The sequence below is a fragment of the Phyllostomus discolor genome, chromosome 12 (genome assembly GCF_004126475.2).
Source record: "Phyllostomus discolor isolate MPI-MPIP mPhyDis1 chromosome 12, mPhyDis1.pri.v3, whole genome shotgun sequence".
Lineage (NCBI taxonomy): Eukaryota > Metazoa > Chordata > Mammalia > Chiroptera > Phyllostomidae > Phyllostomus > Phyllostomus discolor.
In genome coordinates, this window is record NC_040914.2 from 64584724 (window position 1) to 64605222 (window position 20499).

At 40.4% G+C, this 20499-nt stretch overlaps 1 protein-coding gene across 2 annotated transcripts; it reads left to right on the forward strand.

Annotated features, from left to right (window-relative positions):
- Positions 1-13332: 13332 nt before the first annotated feature.
- Positions 13333-20286, forward strand: CMTR2 (cap methyltransferase 2). 2 transcript variants are annotated; one of them, XR_004900053.1, is made up of 3 exons: positions 13333-13724; positions 15920-19972; positions 20212-20286. XR_004900053.1 is itself a non-coding variant. In XM_028501735.2 (2 exons), exon 2 carries the CDS (start codon positions 15939-15941, stop codon positions 18225-18227), a length of 2289 nt encoding a protein of 762 aa, XP_028357536.1. In that variant the 5' UTR covers positions 13338-13724; positions 15920-15938; the 3' UTR covers positions 18228-19435. The 2 variants fall into 2 exon arrangements, 1 of the variants encoding a protein (XP_028357536.1); XM_028501735.2 differs by lacking the exon at positions 20212-20286 and having other exon boundaries at positions 13338-13724; positions 15920-19435.
- The last annotated feature ends 213 nt before the right edge of the window (positions 20287-20499 follow it).

Sequence of the window (20499 nt, forward strand, 5' to 3'; positions counted from 1 at the left end):
TCATAGCTTGTTGCTTACTATGTGCCTCCTTATATAGGTAGCAATTAGGTGGCAATTAGGTATTCCTAACCACTCCCACACCAGACAGCCAAATGCTAAGTTCTGATCTCATAGAAATGAGATAGTTTAATACAGTGGGGAATGATAGGGACTCAAGACTTGGAAAATTTTAGCTTAAGGTAAAAAGTTGTAAATCTAGCAAGTAATATGTATGTTAAGCTTTTGTTTCAGAAACTACAGATAAGGCCCATCCTGGCTCCTGGGAAAACAGCCGACCTCCTGGGGCACTGGCTAGAGATTACCACCTGGGGACAAGTTGGAGGCATCCGGGCCTTTTGTGTGACCCCCCCACCCCTTGGGAACAGCTAACTGCCAGAACCTAATCCTCCCTGAATTTCAAAGCCCTCACCACACCTTGCTCGTCCTCCCCCACCGCCCTTATAAAAGATCTGGCCAGGAAAGAGAAGGCAAAATGGTTTGTTAGGGTATGAACCTGCCATCTTCTCGGATCGCTGGCCATCTGAATAAAGTGCCCATAAAAGATTCAATCACTGTCATTGCTTATTGCATTTGGTAGTGACAGGCAGCCCTAACGCCAGTGTCTTTTCCGGTTACATAAACTCTCTCTGGCTCTTGTTTATTTGCTCTGATAAAGCAAGCTGTGGTGTCGTGACCAGTGGAGAGGTCCCAGTGTCTAGGAACTGAGTGATGTCTAGCTGAGTGCCAGTGAACACCCAAACCCTTCCAGCAGCCACAGGAGCGAGCCTGGAAGCATATCCTTTCCCAGGCAGGCCTTGAGATGATGGCCGTGGCCGTGGCCCTGGCTGACACCACGACGACACCGTGACGGCAGCCTCATGAAGGGCCCAGAGGCAGAGGCCCCCGGTTGTGCTCAGACTTCTGACTCCCACAAACTGCAAGATAACAGACGGAAAGTTTGAAACTGCTCCATTTGGGGCTGCCATTCCAGAACACCCGCCCCTGAGCTGCTAAATTGTGGGGGTAGTCTGTTATGCAGTAATAAATAACTAATATAGACACCTCACGTTTGGAGAGGCTCTGAGGTCAGATGACCTTGCCTCATCCTGACTTCACCGGGTGATAGATTGTGTGGTTTGTGCAAGTTATTGAACCTCTTCAAGTCACATTCTCTACTGTAACACTGAGGTGATGGTAATAATCTGGCTGTTGTGAGGACTAAATGAATAATCCAGTGCTTGCACTTAGTTTAGCTATATTAATATTAATTAGTTAGCTAATATTAGCGATATCAACAAAGTTTAGTTACTATCGCTGAGCTTTCACAGTTCTGCTCATCCTGCACACTGGGTTATGGGTGCCTTGGTTTCTTTTTCAAAGAAGTTTGGAGAATTCTGTTCCCCTTAAAGGAATGATATAGAGATGAACATAAAATGCCCAAAAATCTCTTTGAAGCAAATGGTTATTTAACTACTAGATGTAGAGAACTATTTTCATTTTGGTTTTATAATAAAGAACAGTTTCATATCATAGAGGAATCAAAAGCAGAATTTGTGCTCTTAGATTCAAAATATCAAAAAAATATTTGAGTTGCTAGAAGAGAGCTTGTTTTTGCAGTTCCCTTAACACAAAGGCACCCAGCCACCTTCTGCAGCCAATTACCGTGTGTGTGGAAATGCCAGGGCACCACGCAGGTGGCAATCCATCACAGACACGGCCTGCGCATGAAGGGCGCGGAGATAATCATGGGCACTTAAAAGGCTCTGCCTTCTGAGGCCAGAGCCCACGGTGTCAGGGGTTTGATGAAATTTGCTCATTAACTCCAAGCTTGAACGTTCAGTTACCTGTTTTCTCTTCTCCTTGGGGTGCTGTTTTCCTCCCAGTGGGAGCTGTGGCCATTGTGTGGTGGTGGGAGATGTCAGATTTACGGATCTCCTGCCTGCCTCACCTCCACCTTCACCGCTCCATCCCAAGACCACTCACTCCCTTTCCTACCTGTCTCCCTCTGCCATGCTGGGTCTTTCTCAGGTCATCGGGGCTGAGCCTGCCCACCCTCGTGTCCACTCACACTGATTAGCTTCCTTCCTGAGCCTGGCTGCTGGGTGGGGAGCAGCTTTCTGAGCTTCCTTTTAATTCTGCTATCCTAAAGTCAAGTGCAACAAAAGCCCTTCCTGTGTGAAGGGTGACATTACTCCTTGCTGAGAAAACAAAGGGCCTCAGAAGAAGTAAATGAGAAGCGTAGTGGCCAGATACCCCTCACAAGAAGGACCAGGCTCCCCGAGGTGGGCCTGCCACTGCCACGAGGCTGGGCCTGCCTGAGTCCCCGAGTTTCATCTCTCCCACCCCCACCCCACCCTGTCCCTAGGATGGTAGTCTCCTCACAATGAAAAAACAACACTTTCTGCTTCCAGAAGCACCTTGGCCCAGCACTCAGTGAAACAAAACAGTTAAAAATAATTGCCAGTAGCAAGCAAGCAAGGGAAGAGGACTTTTCATGCCATACGTTGAAAAGGCATGCAGAAGATTTTGGAGGGATTAGTGCAGCTCCTGCGTCCTTCTTTTCCCCTAGAAGTGATACAAGGGAAGGAAGCGAGTTGCAAAACCTTGAGAATTGTCATCAATGCCTGTGATGTAGGAAGAAGGTGATAAAGTTGGGTATAGGGAGCTCAGAGAAAAGTCAGGGAAGTGTCTTCCACAGAGGAGGTTCCTACCTCTGATCTCGGTATCACCGCTGAGCCGGAAAAGCCACCCCCTCCCTGTCATCGTTTGCCAAGATCCATGCTGCGTCAGGGGACTGAATTGAAGGGGAGGATATCCACCCCTCCCCACTGGAGGAGGAGGTATCCCAGCCTGGTCTTTAAAAAAGTCTTAGAAGAAAGGGTAAGCCCCGTCCTACATCAAAGGCTGCAGGAAGTCTGCCAAGCTCTCTTCAGGTTCCTGCCCTCAGGCTACAGGAAAGTGGGTGTAATGCAGCTCCTAGGACTCAAAATGCAACTGCGGGGAAAATGAAGTCTCAGATAAGGATAGGAAGTTGCCCATGAAAATCAATTTTCTTTCTATCAAAGCAGAAAAACATTTTAAAAACGAAGAACTGGGCAGAGTTGCACATGTGGCGAAGCAAAGGGGTGGCATGTGACTGTGGGGTCAAGATGATGTTTCCTAAAGACGGAGCTGGGCATGGGGCGTAAAGGGGAAGAGAGGGAATTTCTCCTTCTGTTAGGCAGTTGGCCGGCCGGCTCTGCGTCAGCAGTGAGCTTTGGGTTGTGTAAGCTGGGAGTTCTCGACATATTTAAGATTGCTTGGAGGCTGGATAAGGTAGCCTGGGGAGCACACAGACAGAAAAGAGTATGGGGCTTAGTAAAGGACCCTGAGGACACCCAGAGTGAATAAATAGGCAGAGGTGTTGGGACCTGCAAAGAAGCTTACAGAAAGAATAACCACGGGAGATCACGTTGTCACCAAAGTCATGGGAAGAGAATGTTTCAAGAAGGAAGATCACAGGGTTGACAAGTGCCGGGAATTCAGTAAAAATAGGGCAAACAATTCTGGATTGAATGTGACAACAAAGGAGGTTATTTGAGAGTGTCCAATGAAAGAGTTTTGAGGATTTAATGGAGGAGAAGCAAATTTTTAACCATCTGAAGGATAGCTGAGAGGTGACGAAATAGAAACTGTAATAACACAACTCTTGCAAGAACTTTGGCTGTGAAGGAGGTGGGGAGAGATAGTGCAGTTGGTTAGAGCATTGTCCTGCTGTGCCAAGGTTGCAGGCTCGATCCCTGGTCAGGGCAATGATTGGAGGAAGACACTGGTTTGAGAGACTTATTTTTAAGATGGTAGAGCATTCATGTCTAAATGTCGGTGGAAAGTTACCAGGGGAGGAGAGGCTCCGCTGTGCCTTTGGGATGAAGTTCATATATATATGCATGTGTGTATATGTATGTGCACATACATATGGATATATATTTCTTTCTCTCTCTATCCCCAGTTTATGGAATTATAACCCTGAGGAAGTCGAAAGACCTGGGACACAGAACAGAAGGAGGAATTAGCCTTGGATGCTTATTCCATTATCAGGGCAGGAAGGATAAGAGAGCGGGTAGAGACGCAGATAAGTCAGTGATGAGTGGCAGTATTCCAAAGTTCTCCTCTGACGACTTTTATTTCCTTTATGAAGGAGGAGGTGAGGTTATCTCCCGACAATGAGTGAGAGGACGACAGGGTAGGGAATATGAGAAGAGTGGAAGAAGCTTGAAATTGTCTCTGGGAAAGAGAAAGGGAATCGGGGAATGAAAGGGAGTTATTTGTTCCACTTATTTTGTTCACTGCACCTAAGAAATACACCTCTTTTCTTTTAATTAAAATTTTTTATTAATTTTAGAGGAGAGAGGAAGGAAGAGTGAGACATTCATTGATTGATACTTGTATGTGCCCTGACTGGGGATCGAACCTGCAATCTTGGTGTATCAGGATGATACTCTAAGCAACTGAGTTACCCAGCCAGGGCTGGACCTCTTTTCTTTTAAAAATGTTAAGAGCATTCAAAATGCGTGATCAAAGAGGATGTGGATAAGCTGGGCTTACATTCCTCCCGGGCCCGTAAGAGCCATGTCAACAAACTCTTCGTACCCTTTCTGGTCTCTGCTTTGAAGCCAGTTCTCTCATGAGCCTTTCTCAGCTCCTTGGCTTAGAGTTCTGGAAGGACTGTCAGTATAACCCCAGCAGGGACTGTAGAAACATCGGAATCAGGATCCTGGGGTTGAGGCAGAGAGGATGTTCAATGAAGAAAGCAGACATGTAGGAGTGTCTGTTTAGCATCTTCTACAGCAAGGTCCACAAGTTAGGGCCCACAAGCTACATCCAGCCTGCTTTTAGTAATATGTTTTACTGCAGTATAGCCATGTCTATAGGTATTTTCCACTCAGAACTGAGTGGCCATGACGGAGACCTTATGCCCCAGAAATCTGAAAATATGTACTATCTGGCCCTTTTGCAGAAAATGTCTGTCAGTCCTGGTGTAGAGGAGAAACAGCGAGGCTTCGGAGGAAGGATGACCTTGAGAAAAATCCCAACATCTGAGTCTGTTTCCTTTCCTGCAAAATAAGGACACCAATTCATTAAATCATTCTTTCATTTAACAAGCATTTATTGATTGCTTACTGTGTGCCAGAAGCTGGGAGTGCAGAGATCAATAAGAGCCAGCTTTGTCCTTTCAAGCCCACAGCAGAGATAGATGGGTAAACAAATAGCTGAGATAAATGCTGCCTGCGCATGCCCTGGGGAGAAGCTGGGGTGTCCCACCCGACCCACATGGGGTGCGACAGGCTTCAAAGAAAAACCAAATAGGAGGGACTTGTCAGCATGGAGGGTTGCTGTGGGTGAGAAAGAGAGCAGTCAGGGACTATTGCGGCAGGAGGAAAGATCGAGGGGAATCAGGGAGGAGGAATTCTTGGAAACACCGAGGTGGAAGGGGTAGGTGAAGAGGGATGGAGAAGGAGCAGTGACAGAGGCGGAGGAGCATCAGGCAAGGGTGCGGAATGCCAATGAGACGCAAAGGGCACCATTTTACCACCCTGCCCTTGACACGCCTCCCTAGCTGGTCGTTGCCCTCCCTGCGGAGCCCAGAAGTGGTTTACAGCTGTTTCTGCAGAGCCCTCTGGCCGGCAACCATCACTCAGCTGGAGTTTGCCCCTAAGATAAAACCTATTGGTGATCTTAGGCATATACAGGCTATCTTAAGGGATACACAGCAATTTGTTAACTACAAAACATCTGCCAAATGTAATGTGCTATATTATTACCAATTATTAACAAAATAAATAAAAATCTACTAATAGGATACTATCTGTAATTCAACCTGGACACCAGAATTTTAAATCTATAAACATAGCACAACACGTAACCTAGTTTTTTGGGTTTTTTAAAAAAGTATTTATTATTTTTATTATTTTATTATTTTATTATAGTTTTAATTATTAAACTTATTATTAAACTTATTAAACGTATATTATTATTATAGTTTTATAGTTTTTATTATTATTATTTTATTATTATTATTAAAGTATTATTACAGTTGTCCCATTTTTTCTCCCCTTTATTTTTATTTTAAAAAAATTTTTAATTTATTTTTGGAAAGAGGGGAAGGGAAGGAGAAAGAGAAGAAGAGAAACATCATGTGTGGTTGCCTCTCATATGGCCTCCACTAGGGACCTGGCCTGCGACCCAGGCACGTGCCCTAACTGAGAATTGAACCAGCGACCCTTTGGTTCACAGGCCAGCATTCAATCCACTGAGCTACACCAGCCAGGGCCATAACCTAGTTTTAATGGTTTCATTATACTCTTTTCAAATTGAATCTGAGAACGATATTCATTCCTGTAAACCATACATGTGATTTAACCAAACAAGTGGATTTCTAAAGTATATAGGAATTTGAACAGATTGCAGAGTGAGGCAGACAGTTCTCCTTTTTATGTTTAAAATTTTAAAGAAAACTTCAAACATTCAGAAAAGAGAACAATATAACTCCATGTATCCACTACCTAGATTTTAAAAGTGCTAATATTTTGCCATTGCTTCAGAGCTTAATAAAAAGAATAAAGGCATGATAGATACAGTTGCAGTCTCTTTTGCGTCTCTTTCCGGTCCCCTCAGCCTCCCCAGAGGTTACCACTCTGGAAGTTAGTGTGTATCTCCCTCATTTGGGGTTTTTATATTTTTTTTTTACCACATTTGTATCAATAAACATTAAGCAGAAATGTTTAATGTGTTTTTAAACATTACATAAATGGTAAGGCAATGTAAAAACTGTTCTGCAACTTGCCTTTAGCATTCCACGTCATGCTTTTGAAGCGCATCTACATCGATCCACGCATTCATTTATTTTGCAGCTGGTCTTCTTTCTGCTCTTTGAAACCTGCCCAGATTGTTGAAGACAGAGAGCAGATATGTCTGACAGCTTCCCAGTGGCAGATACAAAATAATTCAGCCTCAATTGTCTTCTCTTTTCTCCCTTTCTTCTCCTCAGTCTCCCTCCCTCTTTTCCTCTCCTGCTCTATTAAGGATTTTGAATATAAAAAGAAACAGTACAAGAAGGAAATCTCAGAAAGAGGATCTGAATTTAGCACCCTGTCTTCCAGGAAAGAAAATACATTTTTCAGGAGCATCAGACAGTGGCTAAATGCAAGAACCTGTGCTAAGCACTTTACAATTGGAATTCACAATGCCACCCTGGGAGGTCTTCCTTGCCCAAGGTCACATAGCTAGCAGGTGGAGATGTTAACCCAGGGACTCAGATGCCAGAGCTGATGTACTTCAACTATTCAAAAAGAGAAGCCATATTGATCTAAAGAAGGGTCAGTGTTAGGTGAGCTATTAACAGGAAGAATCCCCAGGGCTAGTGCTTCAACAACTTTTGGTATTGATTTCACTTCTAAATTAAGTATCATAATGACTGTAAATAATAAAGAATAATAAAGTACTTAAAAATTCGCAGGGTTGAGTGTTACTATAGTTTTTTTCACCTGAACTTCAGCCACCTATTGATTTCCAACTCCCTCCTGGATATTTCCACTTGACTATTTCACTATCATTCCAAGCCAACTCTGTAAAAGCCAAACTTAATTATTTCCTTCCCTCTTGACCGTTTCCTGTTGCAGCAGATTCTGGCACCTTAGCCCGGCTCCCACGGCCCTCTGTACTCCTGTCTTCACTTCCTGCTGCGGACTGAATTGTGTCCTCATAAAATTCCTGTGTTGAAACCCCTCCCCCCCAAATGTGGTGGTACTTTGGAGAAAGGGCCGTTAGGGGATAATTGGATTTATATGAGGTCACAAGGATGGATCCCCTGTGAAGGGATTAGTGCCCTTATAAGAGACAGGCAGCTTTCTTTCTCTCTCTGGTTGTCTTGTGAGTATACAGTGAGAAGCTGGCCGGCTGCACGCCAGGAGGTGCACCCCACCTGGAAACAAATCTGCCGGCACCTTGACTGTGGGCTCCCAGGCTCCAGAATGACGAGAAGCAACTTTTTTGTTCTTCAAGTCACTGGTCTTTGGTAGTTTGTTACAATAGCCTAAACTAAAATACTGCCTATATAGCATTTTAGTTGTGGGTTTTCGTCCCTTTTCTGCAATTATCCTTCTTCTTGTCTGTTTTTTTTCACCCATGTTATTTTCCTGAGCTAGGCTGCTACTACCCTTCCCCAAATAACTGCAACCTTTTAAGACAAAAATTAAAGTCTCTTTTCCCCATCTTTTTTTCTACTAATTTCCCCTTCTTTAGATTCCTACAATGCTTAATTTGTAGCACACGAGATACCATTTAGTCTTATAATCTTATTTATTTTTAAACATCTTGTGTCTGCAGTGAAATGATTAAAGCTTCAAGGGCAGGCCACGTCTTGGAGTCTCGTCCACATGTCAGTGTTTCCCAACCTTTTTAAAAAAATTCCCGAGCCCATGTCACAGTAATATTCATTCTCTCTTAAACCCTTAATTTTTTAAAAGTAATTTTGGTCATTTTTACATGGGAGAAAATAAGTGATTTAAAGTGAAAACATTTTAGGTCAGCATATTATTCATGCTTGTATTACCAATCTTGTTTTAAAGTTTATTTTAAATATAATCTTTAATGACATTTGTAACATAAAAATGCATTTTGAAGTGTTTCCCCATTTAGCAAGTGACCCACTCTGTTTCATTAAGATTTACTGGGTAAGAAAAAATATGAATTGCTGGAAAACCAATTTTAAGAAAGAAATTTTATACTTTGTTTTAACCCTGACTGTGTATGAAATGCAGAATGAAGTTTAACTGTGCATTACAGGTCCAACAATAGACAAAAACTGGTCTCACGACCTGATGCTTTGAATTCTTGCACTTATGCTTAAAAATTAAATGACTTGCATTCATAATTTTTGCTCAGTTTCTAAACAGTAAGAAAAGAGATTTCAGGCTGCAGTTTTCAAGCACTTTTCTATGTATACCACAATGTAGATGTTCTACCCAATAGCTGAATAGAGAAATTAGTTGTAATTTTTACTGTATTTTTTTATAGCATTGTTTGACAACTTAAGGTGCTGCATGACACTTTTAATCAGAATGTAACTTACAGATCTAGTGAAGATTATCATGAGGGAAACTGAAAGAATTATCAGGTTTATGAAACTTCATTGACTTCTGGAATTTTGACCTCAGCGTTTTCTTAATTTCCTGCACTTAAACACTGGTGCAGTCCAGGAGGTCGGAAGAGAGGAAGTGGAACACAACGTGACAAAGAACAGGAAAAACTGAAGGTCATGTAATGGTCAAAGTCAAGCCTGATGGAGCTCACTAAGGCAGGTAAGTGGATCAAATGAGCCATAAGAACTTCCGCTTGGTCTCCAGCAAGTCCAGTGCTGTTTCTTTTGTTAGTTGGAAATACTAGATACACATTGTATGTATGTGTGTATGTATGTATGTAATTTTTAATGGAAAGAGATTCCATGCTTGCCTTTTGTGATATGAATCTCTTCCCCTCAATATTTTACTATGAAAAAATGTCAGAGAAAAGCTGAATTACATAGCAAACAGCCATGCGTTCACCACCTGGATTCTACAATTGTGAACATTTTACGATTACTTACATTATCATTGATCCATCCCTCTGTCGATCCATCAATGCATTTTATGTAATATGCATTTCAAAGTAAGGTGCAGATGTCTATATACTTATTTCTTAAACACTTCAGCATGCATATGGTTAGACAGATTTCAATATTTGTTTAGGGTTCTTCTTGTAAGGTAAAATTTTTTAGTGAAATGCTCAAATCTTAATTATATCATTTGATGAGTTTTGACATATACATATACCTCTAGCCTAAATCTCCGGTCAAGATATTTAACATTTCCATTATCAGAGAACACTCCCTCTGGTTTTCTGGGACTACAGTTTGTACATTGTCACTTCACGGAATCTGCCTGAGAATGTAATTAGAGACTCAGCAGGTTGATTGGTGATAAATGACCAGAGAAGCAGTTTAGTTTCTGTTTGCCTTGACAGAGAAATATAGTCAGAGCAGAGGCTGAGGAGGGGTTGTTTTAACTTCTGTATGCTACTTACGTTCTCATTGTCGTGCCTGCAGAGTGTAAAGAACATACAGGAATTGGAAAGAATGATTATAGCTAGCTTCCACTCAGTTGCTATGGATTCTTGTAAAATATAAAAGTAAAAGTTGATACTAACAGCATTCACATAGTTGTGCATTTTTATTCATATTTGCAAATATATTGGTATGGGGCTTGGTTATTTTCTTTCAACTTCTTAAAGTTTCAGATACTAATTTTATTCATTCATAACATTTTATCTTTTTTAAAAATTTTGCAACAATCTATTCTCCTGCATTTAAGACTAAATGAATGAAACATCTTTTTTTTTAAAAAAATTACTGGCCTGCTGTAAGTATTTCTGGCCATGAATGTGGGTTATAAAGTTGTTTTTAAATTACTGGAGGCAATTCCTAGGAATTCTCTGCAGAACAGATTGGCCTTGGAGTCAGGCCAACAGAGACCCAAGCCTTTACTCTGCTACTTACTGACTACACAACCTTCAGCAAATTGGTTAATCACTTTGATCCTCGATTTCTCTGTTTATAAACTGGGGACAATACATGATCAGCTCATGGAGCTGTTGGAGAGGATTAAATGAAAAAAAAAGGCAGTTTTCAGTGCTTAGCGCATATTATGTTAGTTAATGTTGTGATTATTTTAGTGAAGACCAGCTCACTATGAGCTTTGTTGTTTGGAGTATTTACAACCCCCTGGGAACATAGTGACTGTGTTCAGGGAGATCACAGATCCTTTAGCTAACCTTTAGTCCCACAAAAGAACAATATCCACAGATTTTCATTCATAGTTATTTTTTATTAAGAATCATGTAAAAAGCACCCAATTCTCACCAATAGCTAAAATGAAAAAGGTTCACAACACCAAAAGTTGGTGAGCATGTGAAGCAACCAGAATTCTTACATGTGGGTAGGGATGTCAAATGGTTCAAGCACCTTGGAAAACTGGAGGTTTCTTAACGATTTACACATACCTCTACCTCAGTGATTCCCAAAAAGACAATAATGCCGATGGTGAGAAACCCTGATCTACTCCATGACACAGACATTCCAACATGTAGGTATTTACCCAGGAATAAAAAACAAGCAAACAAAACCCAAAACATATGCTCACAAAAATGTCTTGTACTAGAATGTTCATATCAGGTTTATTCATAATAGGCCCAAACTGGAAATAGAACTCAAATGTCCACTAACAGGAGGACAGATAATTACATTGTAGTCTAGCCATACAATGACATACTACTTAGCAATAAAAAGGAACATGCTACGGATGCACACACAACGTGGAGGAAAATGGACAGGGCTCGGAACATGCCACCCCCGGTTATGGTGACTCAGCATACTGGGCATTTTAAGCTGAAGGAATGTGAGGAATGGCAGTTGTTGGATTCTCTGACCTTGCCCTGGAGCAGGTCATAAGACTCTCATATGAGATATGCTCTCCCTATACCTGAAGGAAAAGAACATTCTTCTCTCTGAAGATGCAAGGGCTCTGAAAGGAATCTGAATGAAACTGCCTTGCATGTTTGCCCAGGTTGCCCCTCTTAGCTCACAGCCATCTGTCACATTTTCCCACTGGTATTGAACTCTGGTGACGGAAAACAGATCAGTGTTTGCTTCTTGTGGGAGGGAGATTGATAGGGAAGGGGCTCAAGTGGTCTTTCTGAAATATTTAATAGTTGTTTGGCAAAAGTGGTTGAATTAGTACACTTAGAATCTGGGCATTTAACTGTATGTACATGACACCTCAAAACAACTAAGAAAAAAAGAGGCAACGAACCCATGAGTTTGGAAGATCATGGATGATTTTTTTCTTCCAATCAACTTCAGTTGGTTGCTCCACATACTCTCCAACACTAGTATCTTCAGTCTTTTTCATTATAGCCAGTCTAATGTGTGACTGTGTCTCATTATGGGTTCAGTTTACATTTCCCCAGAGACTAGTGAAGTTGAATATCTTTTCATATTTTATTGGCCTCGCAGATCTCATCTTTTTGAAGTGTTTGTTCCAGGCTTTTGCCTATTTTTCCACTGGGAAAATTTATATTTCTCGTAGGACTTTTTTCACTTGTAGAAGTTATATATTCTGGATACAAGCGTTTTGTCATACGCATGTACATTATTCTAAATATCTTCTCCCAATCTATAGGTTGACTTTTGTTTTCAATTTTAATATAGTTCAAGTTATATATTTTTCCTTTATAATTAGTGCTTTTTCTGTCCTGTTACAAACGTTTTGACTACTTTCTGTTCACAAAGATGTTCTCTTATGTTTTCTGCTAAGAGTTATTGTTTGACTTTTAAAATATAGATAGGTTGGCAATCCAAGTGAACTGTATTTTTGTTTATGTGAAGAGTCCAAATAATGTTTTTTCCATATGGATTTTCAAATCACCTAGCACTATTTTTTGAAAAGGCATTTTTCTTCTTCCATTGATGCACCTCAGGGAAGACTTGTAAGAAATGTATTTTACATATTTAAAATTTACATAAAATAGTTCAAACTCTACATACAGTTCTATAGTCTCCTATTTTCATGCAATACTGTTACACATATAGCCTATTAATGGCTACATAATATTTCATTATATGGATGTACCATAAGAATTTAATTACCAATTTTTTTATTGTTGTTAAGGTGCTGAGATAAACATTTTGTGCAAAGTGAGTGTCAGTTGTATCCTAAAGATAAATTGCTAGGAGTGGGAATTTCTGGACTGTGTAAGGCCATTTTGAGATTTGCCTTCTGTAAGGTTTGTATCCATTTTTAATCCCATCCACAGTTTATAAACTTGTTTCTGTATTCTCACCAACTGTAGCTACTATTATTTAAAATCTTTGCTAAATTGGGTCAAAGATACCTATTGCTTTCATTTCCAAATCGTTTTCTTATAAATCTTTGTTTATCCTTATTGACTATTTCACGTTTTTTTGGACGGCCTATTAAAATCTTTGCCCATTTTCCCTCTGAGGTTGCCTGTTTCTTATTGATTTGTAAACATACAGAATAACAGCGTTACATCGCAGTTTCCCCAGTTCTGCTTTTAACTTCACATTGTCTACAAGACACCAGCTTTAACTTAATCTGTACTAAAGTGTGCCCGACGGCTTTAGAAAGCCTCCCCGCTCCAGCCGCCAACTGGGCGGAACCAGCCTGTCCCGGGCAGGTTTGCCCCGCCCTAGCCCACCCCTCCATGGATGGGGCGGTACCAAAAGACGCTCTGTCTGTGCTCGCGCAGCTTTTGTTGCCACAAACGCTGTGGGGCGAAAGGACGGCGCTTCCCAGCTCTAGTTCACCAAGAAGAAGCAAAACGTAGTGAACGGAGTCCAGGGCCAGCCTACGTAACGTTGACGTGCGACGTCCTCCTGGCCTCCAGGCGCGTGCGCAGTGTGTTTGTCAGGGGCCTCCGGCTGCTGTCAGCCGCCGTGGCGGCGCGCTTTGGAGTTGGTTTTTCTGTTCCCGGTGTCTGGAGGGCGGGTCTGGGCCTCCTTCCTGGGTCTGTGGCGCTTCACCTCTCTCCTGCGCGGTGCAGATCGCCGTAGGCCCTCAGGAGCAGATGTGGAGAATGGCCCCCTGGAGTGAGAAGAGCGAGTGAAGCGCCGCCTCTCTAGACTCCCGGGTCTGAGGTGGGCGTGAGCGAAGGTAATCCGGGCCGGGTTCGGAGCGCGGGTCGTCCTTCGATAGTTCAGTGGGGGAGGCTGCCGCTGGGACTGAGGTTCCTCCAGATCGGAGAACGGGCCTCTTAAATGGACCTTGGGACTTAATTCCACCGATTGAGAAATCTTGGGTGCCCCTGGCCCAAAGTGAAGCACTGGATGCACATTAGCTGTTACTTTTCATTGTTGCTGGCAGGAGGAGTTGGCGGAAACACTTCTAAAACTCCTTTGTGTTAATTGGAGAGGTAATAGCTGTCGTGTGGGTTTTGGCTTACGTGAAGTTCACAGGTACTCCTTTTGTGGTTGTGGGTAGTGGGTACATGACTTCCTGCTCGAGTCTGCAGAATAAGAATGGTAATACCCTCCTAGGAGAATTACGATGCCACGAAGCTCTATGGAGTGCCTAATGAAAGGGTATAGGCACACATACTGGAAACTTTCTTTATATTCTTTAAACCATTTGTTGTTGTTATTTGTCATGCACTGAAGTGCTGGAATGAAGTTGAAGTTGAAGTTCATTGTTATGACTCATTCAGAACCTAATGAGAGGAGTGTCTTGTGCTAAATATTATATCCTTTTTTTTCTCGATAAATAACTTATTGAGTACTTACAGTGCACTAAGGACTGTTTTAACCTCGGGATGATAAATTAGTAAACACGCTGCTGAAAGAACAGTAAAAGTAAATGCTAATAGAATACAGTCTTCTGGATATTATTTATTGTGGTAGCTCAGCTTACTTTCCCATTTTAATCATCAGACATTGGCTTTTTGGTGATTATCAGTTTTTTCATGTTTAACAAATTTAGGTTCTTTTTGAAAACTTGTGTAGGATGCATTGGATATACTAAATAAATGCAGCGCTCATGAATTAAATCATCTGTTGATTAACATTGTGCTGAGAAGTACAGTTGACCCTTGAACAACAGAGGGGTTACTGTTGACTGGAAGCCCTACTGATAACATAAGCAGTTAACATTTATTTTCTGTATTAGATGTTGTATTTTTACGATAGTATAAACCAGAGAAAATGTTAAGACAATAATAAAGAGAAAATACATTTATAGTGTTATAGAAAAAAAATCCATGTATAAATGGACCTGTGCAGTTCCAGTGTTTAAGGGTCAGCTGTAATATGTAATACTTACTCCTCTATCTGCTGGAATTTAGAACTTTTCCAACACTATGCCATTAAGCTATCCTTTCTTTTATATCCTTTTCCCTTTCTGGTGGACAGGTGCTTTTGGTTTCTTAGGAAGTGTTGGAACACAAAATGTAGGGTGACTGTAATTTGTATATTCAATAAGGATATTCTTCACTTTAAAATTCTTCTATCAAAGCATGTTCAGTTCAGTGGCAAGAGTAAATAATATTTTTTAGTGTGAGCATAAAATAGTGGGAGCTGTCTGACCAGGTGAGGCAGGAATTTGTAATAGTTTAAAGACATGCCAGGGTGAACTATAGGTCAGTTTCAGCACTGAGCAGAAGGAGGCTAACTAGTCAAGTATATCATATTAATAGTCTGTGGATGAGGGTTGGTGACTTATAAACGTGATTTAGTACAACAAAAGTGCATGTCTTAACAAAAGTGAGATCTGGACAGAGGACATATTTGACATATTTGTCATGGTTGATGAGTAAGTGGGTGGTGGCTGAGAGGCCTGGTAGCAGGACCAGTATGGGAATCAGGTGCAGGATCCTCTCCTTGAAGGAAGTGAAATTTGGAGGGAGCTTAAAAAAAAAAGAAGCTAAAAGTCACTTGTTAGAGCTTGATCAGATGATCAAAGGTCATGTTTGGAGATGAATCTTAGTCTAAGTGTGTCTGGGCTCTGTGGGTAATGTCTCGGTCGTGGGTACAGGAGGCCTTTGCAGGAAAACTAAAGGGGCTACTGTGGTAATAAGAGCTGCCATTCACTGATGAATATTCTGTGATTTTTTTTGTATATGCTAGCATGTTTTTTCTCCTCTAAAAAAATTATACCTCAGATTTTTAAATAAACAGATTCAAAGATGTAAAGTTACTTGCCCAAGGCCACTTATTACGCTGTAAGTGGCAGAGCTGAAATTCGAGCCCAGGTCTCCATTTTATGTGGTTTGTCATGAATGTGATCTGATTTGCTGTGAATGAGATTTCACTCACTAATAAATTTGATTTATTTAATTATGTGCTTTCTTTTTCTAGATTTTAATTTAACTTGAAAATGAGTAAGTGCAGAAAGCCACCACTGGGTTCAAGTTCTGAGACATTCAGCCCAGATGTTGTTGCTGCCATTTTTGAACTCTTTGCCAAGAACTTTTCTTATGGCAAGCCACTTAATAATGAGTGGCAGTTACCAGATCCCAGTGAGATGTTCACCTGTGACCACATGGAATTTAATGTATTTCTTGATTTGAAGAACTCCCTAAATGAAGTAAAAAACCAACTGAGTGATAAGAAACTGGATGAGTGGCATGAGCACACTGCTTTCACTAATAAAGCTGGAAAAATAATTTCTCATGTGAGAAAATATGTGAATGCTGAACTTTGTACTCAAGCATGGTGTAAGTTTCATGAAATTTTGTGCAGCTTTCCAATTATTCCACAGGAAGCTTTTCAGAATAGAAAACTGAATTCTCTACACCTTTGTGAAGCTCCTGGAGCTTTTATAGCAAGTCTCAATCATTACTTGAAATCCCATCCATTCCCTTGTGATTGGAACTGGGTGGCTAATACCCTGAATCCATACCATGAAGCAAATGACAATCTGATGATGATCATGGATGACCGACTTATTGCGAATACCTTGCATTGTTGGTACTTTGGTCCAGATAACACTGGTGATATCATGACCTTGAAATATCTGACTGGACTTCAGGATTTCGTAAGCAACATGGGTACTATTCATTTGATCACTGCTGATGGGAGTTTTGATTGCCAAGGAAATCCTGGTGAACAAGAAGCTTTAGTCTCTTCTTTGCACTACTGTGAAGTAGTCACTGCTCTGATGACTCTTGGAAATGGTGGCTCTTTTGTTCTGAAGATGTTTACGTTATTTGAACATTGTTCCATAAACCTGATGTACCTGCTAAACTGTTCCTTTGACCAAGTCCATGTTTTTAAACCTGCTACAAGCAAGGCAGGAAACTCAGAAGTCTATGTGGTGTGTCTCCACTATAAGGGGAAAGAGGTAATCCATCCTTTGTTATCTAAGATGATGCTGAATTTTGGGACTGAAATGACCAGGAAAGCTCTTTTTCCTCACCATGTGATTCCTGAATCTTTTCTTAAAAGACATGAAGAATGTTGTGTGTTCTTTCATAAATACCAGCTAGAGACTATTTCCGAGAACATTCGTTTGTTTGAGTGCATGGAAAAAGAAGAACAAGCAAGGCTGAATAAATTAAGAGACTGTGCTGTTCAACATTTCATGGAAAAGTACCAATTGAAGCCTCTTTCCAGAAATAATTGGCTAGTAAAAAAATCTAATATTGGTTGTAGTACAAATACAAAATGGTTTGGGCAGAGGAACAGATATTTTAAAACCTATAATGAAAGGAAAATGCTAGAAACCCTTTCATGGAAGGATAAGGTGGCCCAAGGATACTTTAATAGTTGGGCTGAGGAACATGCTTCATATCATCCTGGGAAAAGCTCTCTTTTAGAAGGGACAGCCTCCAATCTTGAATGTCATTTATGGCATATTTTAGAGGGAAAGAGACTGCCAAAAGTAAAGTGTTCTCCCTTTTGTGATGGTGAAATTTTAAAGGCTCTTAATGAAGCAATTGAAAAGTCATTAGGAGGAGCCTTGGATTCGGATTTCAAGTTTAGACCAAAACAGCATTGTTCTTGTCATGTTTTTTCTGAAGAACTGATAATTTCTGAGTTGTTTAGCCTTACCAAGTGCCTTCAAGATGAACAGTTTGTACAACCCAGCAACCAAAAAAAGTGCCTGCTTGTAGGTTTTCCTGCTCTTTCTGATAACAAAATGCATATACCATTGGAAGTTCAACTCCTTGAATCAGTCGAACTCATGACTTTTACCTGTTCATTGCTTCATGATGGAGACCCAACTTACCAGCAGTTATTTTTGGACTGCCTTCTACATTCATTACAGCAACTTAATACAGGCGATGTTATGATTTTGCCTGTACTTTCTTGTTTTACAAGGTTTATGGCTGGTTTGATCCTTGTACTCCACAGCTGTTTTAAATTCATTACGTTTTCTTGTCCCACATCATCTGCACCCCTGAGGACCTGTGCAGTCCTGCTATGTGTCGGTTACAAGGACCTTCCAAATGCAGTTTTCCAGTATCTGCAGAATGTGAATGAAATGTTGAGTGTTTTGCTTAACAGTGATGCACCCCAGCAAGTGTTACAGTTTGTGCCAATGGGACTGCTCCTTAAGGGGGCACTACTTGATTTTTTGTGGGATTTGAATGCTGCCATTGCTAAAAGGCATTTGCATTTGATTATTCAACGAGAGAGAGAAGAAATCATCAACAGCCTTTAGTTGTGAAATTGAACTTGTCTTTCTGACATTTAACTTTATGACTTCTTATAGTTTCCATTGTTATTGCATCCCTTTACTATTTATAACCTTACATTTTGGGGAAAGGCCAACTTCTGTTTCATTTAATGGCTCAATATTTCTGGAAAACCATCAGCTAGTTCCCATCTCTAGGATATATACATACACAGGCATAGGGTTTTCCTTGTGGTGGAATCTGTGAGTGTTGATACTCAACCTCAGACATGAGATGTGTGTGTGTGCTTGGGATGGACATGTCCATGCCTGCATATGCAGTTTAGTTAGTCTTCTTTATCTGCGTAAGGTTTTTACAGAGTGCCTTTATTCAGATTTTTCTCCAGCTAATTTCCTCTCAATGGCTAGTGCTGTTAATGAACCGATGAAATGAGGTGAGTCACTCCTGAGCAACCCTGACTTCCTTTAACACTGACCATGTCAGTTATGGATTTAGGAAACATCTTGCCAGATTTCTAGTTACATGCCATCATTGCCATTGACCCAGTTTACTTTTATGGTTCAAATGAAGCTACTGTGCTGTTTCATGAATAGACTAACCACAGCCACCAACCAGAAGGGATATCAGGACAGCTTCAAACCAAAGATCATGTTTAAAACAATGAAAAATTATTCTGTCTAAAAATGTCTGTATCATGAAAAGCCTGATTTAGCAATGATGTAGTAATTTTTAACTTCCAGGAAATAATCTGAACTAAAAGACATTTTAAAATTTCAAGATAATGTTTATGGTCTTATATTGGGAACACATGACTGTGATAAATGTAGTGAATACTGAAAAATTTTTTAACACTTTCATAATGGTGATTCAGCATTTAACATTTTTGTGGTCTTTACAGTTTCTTTTTTCAGTATGAAAGTAGCACTTTATCAAAAGTTTAACCATGAGATGGTTATTTTATGTTGTTTGATTTCTTTTGAATTATATGTATTTAACAGTGTAACTGAACTTTTCTGGCAAACTAGTAAGCAAATCTTTACTACTTTGAAATTCCACAAAATGGAGAATATTTATATTCTTACAGGTACATTTTAGACATTTTTGTTAGTTATATGAAAAATAGATGTATTCTTTGATGTATTTGGTTGATAAATATTAATCTGAAATTTCTTTCATGTTCTTTGCTATTTTGAGTTCCATTATAGATTCATGAATAAAGTCATTAGCAGAGAGATTTTTGTGTTCGTCTTTTTTAAAGAGAATCATGGGGAAAGTTAAAAATATAACTTGGAAACAGATATTTTTAAGGAAGGTTTGAATGAGAGTTAATGTTCCTTCATTTCCTCTGATTTGTATTCATTAAAATTTAGTCCTTAATATTGTATTATTTATGGAAGCTCTACTTTGGGAAAGAAATGGAATACTTGAGGGAGGGAGAGGAGGGGGTAGATTTAGTTCTTGTCAGGGAGGGTGTGGATGCCTGGAGGTAGATTTCTGGAAGAAATGTGATTTCCTACTGGTGACTTTATGGAAGCAGTTCCTGTTGTATAATGATAGAAAATAGTTACCTAGAAAGAGTTAAAACCGCTCTTAGAAAACCCTTTTGTATTTGGTAGTCTTTATTATTCCTTGGTTGATTTGGTCCAACATAATGACGCTATTCATTTCTACTTTACTTTAACCATTCATTAGAATGAAGTTGAAAGCCTAGGTTTAGGTTCTGATATTAAAAGTTCCTTTTGAGCCTCTTAAACAAGTATTTAATATTTAGGTTTTTATTTTAATTTCATTTTATTTTTTAAATGATTTTTTAAAAAAGATTTTATTTATTTTTAGAGAGGGAAGGGAGGGAGAAAGAGAGAGAGGAAAAAAAACCATCAATATGCAGTTGCCTGGGGGTCGTGGCCTGCAACCCAGGCATGTACCCTAACTGGGAGTCAAACCTGCGATGCTTTGGTTCGCAGCCCGCGCTCAATCCACTGAGCTACACCAGCCAGGGCTAATACTTAGGTTTTTAACATTAACCTGTATCGACGTGTAATATATTGGTGTATACTAGAATATTTTGGTTTTTAACATGGCATTTGGAATATTTTTAGGACTATAAGATGTACCGGATCATAAGACACACATAGGTTTTAGAGGAGGAAAATAGGAAAAAAAATTTTGAAGCGAAAAATGTGGTAAGATATTTAATAGCCTGTGGCCTTGCTCCACCGGTGCCCCCCCCCCCCCCCGCCCACCGCCCCACAGCTAGCCAGGCACACTACATTTGGACTATAAAACACACACCCTCTT